General features: G+C 34.6%; 1 protein-coding gene across 1 annotated transcript; it reads right to left on the bottom strand.

The window, feature by feature from the left end:
• Positions 1 to 1,136: 1,136 nt before the first annotated feature.
• On the bottom strand, positions 1,137 to 5,391 carry LOC110658621 (uncharacterized). Its single transcript, XM_021816349.2, has 6 exons — positions 5,181 to 5,391; positions 5,044 to 5,094; positions 4,620 to 4,671; positions 4,484 to 4,542; positions 4,311 to 4,356; positions 1,137 to 1,506 (listed from the first exon to the last, which is right to left on the bottom strand). Exons 1-6 carry the CDS (start codon positions 5,304 to 5,306, stop codon positions 1,367 to 1,369), a joined length of 474 nt encoding a protein of 157 aa, XP_021672041.1. The 5' UTR covers positions 5,307 to 5,391; the 3' UTR covers positions 1,137 to 1,366.
• Positions 5,392 to 5,883: the final 492 nt, after the last annotated feature.

The raw sequence follows: 5,883 nt of genomic DNA, 5'->3' as shown, positions 1-5,883 counted from the left end.
TTCAATGCTGACTACCATACATTGACAAATCTGAAGAACAGAGTATCAACTGTTCAGTTTCTCTACCTACCCCACATGGCATACAGACTCAGGACTAGTGCCCATTTTGTAAGCATCATTCAACGATGCTAAGTTCCTGACAGGCGACCACAAGGCCTTTGACGCATTGAGTTTACAGAGGATCGGACAAAATTGATACTAACAGGCCAGTATGGTGTCGAGAGTTTGTGAAATTTGAGACCCACACCTTACACCATACCAAATATTTGCACAAAATGTAAATTCTGAATTGAAATGAATTTTTAAAAAAAATAAATTATATGAAAAATTAGTTAACATGAAACATTATTAGAAGTTTTATTTATGAAAATAACTTTAAATTAATCAATATAATTGAATCCAACTAGTTAACCAAAAAAATAAAAAGACAACAAACGAAACAAACAAGTGAATAAAAAAACTCAGGTAAATCGATATTTACAATTATGTTTCAAGTATGTCTCAGATTATTTAATCAAACTGTGCACATCCCAATAGAATTCTTAAAGGAATTGATGCTAATAAAGTTGAAAAATGTCTGCTTATGAAAGCCAATACCGATTTGTCATACAGATTTGCTTATGAAAGCTCCACAAAAATCATGAATAGAGAGATGATCATCATATTGGATTATAAACTTTGATGATTTGTTGGCCAAGTAGAAAACATTATCCTTGTTAGGAGTTAATGATAGCGACCAAGTTCCTCAAGTTACTGATAACGGTGCTTGAAGTGTGTGGTTGCAGAAATTGGATTGAAAAACTAGTTTGGATGCCTCTTAAGAAGACCAATAAGAAAAACGACAATGAATCCTGAAAATCTGGTAGGTCAAAACTACATTCATTCCCTAATCATTTGCTTCAACAAAAGAACCACCAAATCACAAAGCACATAAATTCACAAATTGTTCATTACATTGTAGTGATTTATCAAATGACATCCCTGTATGTTTTGTATAATATCAATATGCATGGATATAAAATCTGCCATCCCAACATAAATCCAATTGAATTTTTCACATAATAAAGCATAAGTATTGATTCTCAAGGCAAAATATGAGGTAATGACATTATCATCATCAACTTTTAGAAGTGAAGTGATTCAAAGAGTACCCAAAAGCATTTTATACAATATCTATTATTAACCAAATTGATTTTAATAAACTAGCAAATGTTTGTTACTCACAAAAGTAAGATTATAAAGGTGACAAGTTCCACCATCAACCAGTTCATGCATCTATGCCAAAAAAAATATAACAGTGCTTACAAAATTAAGGAAGGTGAACTAGTGAAGTAAATCCTATAATATGTGCACCTGCAAAGAATCATCAATGCCTTTCTTGCCGAACTCGGGAATTATGGGTCTCTTCAATATGTCGGGTAAGCAGTGAAATCCCATAATGTGAGGCACTTGAAGCAGCATAATAGGATGTCACTGTGAGTTGAGCAAACTTTGGAAGTGCATAACCTACAAAATTACAATTTTAATCCAAGTTGAATTACATATAAATCCAAACTTAAGAAATCAAATAAGAGCAGAACTCAAAAATGCATACACATTGAACAAGACACACTTCACTATGTGTCAATATGTGACTTTCCTTTCATCAACAAAGTCTAATTAAAAGACTTTGAGGAAGCCCCATACTGTGTCTGCACAAGACACAATAACGCACCATTATGCAACACAAGGCACCAGTACAAGCATAGCAAATAGGTAGATAGTAAGCCTAAGCCCTCAAGCAGTAGTACATACATGGTACGAGCTGCAACCATCTCATATACATTGGCATCACACCCAAGGTTCCCATCAGCATCACACAATCCAAAGAAGCATGAGTCACAGAATTTTTTTTGATAGAAAATTCGAATAATAAGATTTCACATATAGACATTTGTAGTCCTAAAACTAATCCTTAACACCTTTAGGACATTGATTTCCAACTAGTCCCAATCCTCTAAGGATTTAGACTCCCAAAGAAAAAATTAAAAGGAATAATGTTATTCTAAAGGCAATAAGGACTGAAATTAAGACTCTAAAATTTATATAAAAAAAAAAGTCCAAATGACATCTAGACAGATTTTCCAGCAATGATGAAAATTACAAAAAATTGCCCCTTAGACTTACATTGTACATTACTAGATCAGTAACTACTTTATTTGGAATAAACATAAATAGATGACTCTTTAAGAACTAAGAAATACCGTATAATATTTTTAACAACCTTATACTAAATCTGCACCATACTTCTAAGCTTCTTGAGACCTTAATCTTATTTTTCTAGAGCTTCTTGTTGCCTACACAAGATATCTGAAATCCCTTACGCACAAGGTTATAGCTCCATCTCATCTATATTTCTACCAGCTAAATCCTCAGTTCTTTCAAAGGAACTCACCAACACACAAATTCTAGCCTGTTCCACAAGATCCACCTATAGTTACAAAATTACACGCCTACCATGCAACACGTCTCACAACTGCACCATATAACTCCTATAGTCCAGCTTCAGATATTTAACCTACTGCTGTAAGAAATTACCTTCTGTGACTGGTCCAACAAACTTCAGCCTTAGGCCCCTCAAAGTAAGACAGGTTGAACAACATTCAACTCAAATAGGATAATAGGATAAGCACTCTAAGACAACTTAGTTTTTATTATCCTCAAGTAGTTCTCACTGGCTATTGCTATGTTGTTGCCTCTGACATCTAAATTCCTAGCCCTTCCCAAGGCAGAACTACTTGTATGTATTTCTAGTACTTTTCACACATCATATGATAGAAGAGCTGATAGATTGACAAATGAGCTAAAATTGATGATGCTTTTGTAGAGGAGCAGTGGAGCACAAACAGTGACATAAATCTACAAAATCGAGGCCACCAAGATTTAGGTTCCTCTCTCTATTTTTATTAAGGACAATGGTGTGGCATATAGTCATGTAACGTTTGTCAGTTGAAACTGGTTTCATTAAATCTAACCAGAGCTGAATGCCCAAAGAAAAATATTACCCAACTGACCAAGCCTTTAATGAAGGTTGGGTCAATCTTGATCTAATCAGTTGGTTGCTTTTAGTTTTTGAATAGCCCAATCCACTTCCTATGCTTTAACTCAAACTAAATGCAAAGCATGTCAAAGGCCATGATTCATATCAAGTCCTCAACCCAACCTGCTTAAATAATCCATAAGCACAACCACTAATTTTGAGCTTGGTCTTTCTTAATGAGCAGTATTAAAGGATCCATGAACCTATCATCCTTTTCCACTTAAGTTTGTTGACAAGTTCAACCGTTATAGATTAATCACGTTTACTTGAAACCAAGATACCATGTAAGTTATTGTGTTCCCCGGAAAGCAAGAACTATGTCCAGCTTTGTGTTCTCAAGAGGGGAGAAAAAGATTAAGGAAAACTATTTCACTAAATAATGTCAAAATACCCTTTCTTTCTCAAAATAATTCATTTTTCAGGATAAATTGAAAGGCAGTTCAATGAGATAGCACTAGCAGATCCTGTGACAATAGGACACAGCTGATAAAACAAAAAGTTCTAGATCTCATTTCCACTTCCAAATAAGGGATTAATGGTTATGTGAAAATGTCCACACTCACTACCAAACTAATGGCTGAAGTCTAACCTTTAGCAGTGAGCAAATCATTGAAAAGCCAAAAGACAAGGTCATTTTGCAAGGATATAGTAAGTTAAGGTCATAGTACAAACACAGTACACATACATTAGTTTTTTGCCAGGAACTTGCAGAAACACAACACAGCAAGAGCTCCCAAAATCACATTCTAAGTCTAATCCAAAAAGTAATAAAGATTACACCCTATAAATTGCTGAACTACACCAATCATTTCATTTTTTTCAATGACCACAGGATATAGGATGCCTTTTAGGACCTAAGAATCACAAATTGTACAGTTTCTACACTGTTTTTTGGAACTTTCACTGCACCCATCAGTCAGGAACTCCACCCTGTACACAATTAGCCATACCAGCCCAAAAGGTACAGACCAAAAAAACAAAAAGATAAATTCAGCCGAAAATGCTTAAGATAATTCCATGAAATCCTTAGGTCACAGTGCAAACCATGTATATCAATTCTGTCCCTGAATAAAAGGCCATAGTTGGTAGCACCTTTAATCAAGGTTTAAAAAGCTTAGAATGAGCAACGAGACAACAGATTATTTGTAAAATCAAGATAAAACTCAGTCATACATGCCAAGAATGACATTGCACTACTTTAATCACAACAATGGAGAGATTCTATTCTTACCTCCAAATGCAGCACTTGCACCTGAAACCACTAGCAGGGGAGGAAGCTGTCAACAAAGTAACAGTTAAGGCAGAGAGAATGGCACTCGTCAACATTTAATCCCAGAAACAAGAAGTAAAGACTTTGTTACTCAAAAGATTTAAAATGAAAATTAACAAGGCTAGGAGACATACCCCAACTACAAAAGGCAGCCATTTTGGTCCCTTGAGACGATTTTGAAGGAATGGGATCCCTAAAATATAACAATGCTTAACATCGTGCAAATAAAAGTCATACATAGTTCAACAAAACAACGTAAACTTATCGTACCTGTATTGAAACCATGAACAGCACTAAGCATTCCACCAATACCCGACCCAGCCTATTTTAATTACAAATATGAATGCCAAAAAAATTAGATCAACAGTTAAACACACAATAACTGAATAAACACTTCTATTAAAGCAACAGTATCATATGTCTGACACATCTTCTATTAGTTACTGACGTTCTTGGCCCCCAAGGTGGTTCGCCACATGAACTCAACATGTTCAATAGGAAAAAAAGAATCTTTAAACCATTATATGCAAGAGCACCAAATAAATAAAAGCAGCAAATAACACAGACACATTAGTTTGATTAGCTATCAAACAAGCATAAGAAAATTTAAAATTTAGCATACATTCAAGTGACTAGAACCAATTAAGCTCAAAATCCTATGCCGAAAACACAAGGAAAAGCAAGGAATACCAACCACGGCAGTGGCATCATGTAAAACGGAAGTAATAGTCCATTCTCCCTTTCCCTGGAAAAATCAGAAGAGAAAATTCAGAGAAAAGTCGATCCTAAAAATCATCATGTGCAGATTGAAATTAAAGAAGAAAAACATACAGAATTAGGGATTAAGAGAGAGAGACAGCGAGGGCAGCGAGGGGAACCGAGGCCAGGGTTGATGGTGGGATCATGATGCAGATTCCCAGTCCTTAATTTCTGCTCGTACACCTCCCGAGTTCCCATCTTCGTATATGCGGTTTCAGTTTCTGTGTGCTCTGTTATAGTAGTTCAACTCCAACACAACCAAGCAAAAACCTTTTTGATGGAACGTGGCAAATCAAGAAATTTCTGAATTGCCTTTTATAGGTGGGTTGGGAAAGGTTTGCTCTTCATGGAAGGCCCAATCCTCCGCAATAGAGATTAGGCCCACTAATGTATTATTATTATTTTTTTTATTAATATAACCGTTTGGTTCAAAGTTAATAAAAAAGTAATTATTATCCTGAAATTAGGTTAAGAGGTTAAATATTAATTTTGGGACAGTAACACCTTGTTTGGATAGGTGAAAAGGGCGAGAGAAAGGAAAATAATTGAGAGAAAATAATTTTTAAGAAATATTTTATTTTATTTAGATAAGAGAGGGAAAATAAAGAGGGAAAATTTTTAAAAAATAAATAAAAAAAGACTTATACCGAATAAATAACATATATGTCCTTTATTTTTTAGGGCTAATTTTTATTTTTTCTTCTTTATTTTCTATTCCTCCAAACACAATAAGGGAAAATAAAGAATAAAAAATAAAAAATATTATCCTTCATTT

The sequence above is a fragment of the Hevea brasiliensis genome, chromosome 3 (assembly GCF_030052815.1).
Source record: "Hevea brasiliensis isolate MT/VB/25A 57/8 chromosome 3, ASM3005281v1, whole genome shotgun sequence".
NCBI lineage: Eukaryota > Viridiplantae > Streptophyta > Magnoliopsida > Malpighiales > Euphorbiaceae > Hevea > Hevea brasiliensis.
The sequence above is the reverse complement of the archived record's forward strand: the minus strand, read 5'-3'. Positions and strand labels throughout refer to the sequence as shown.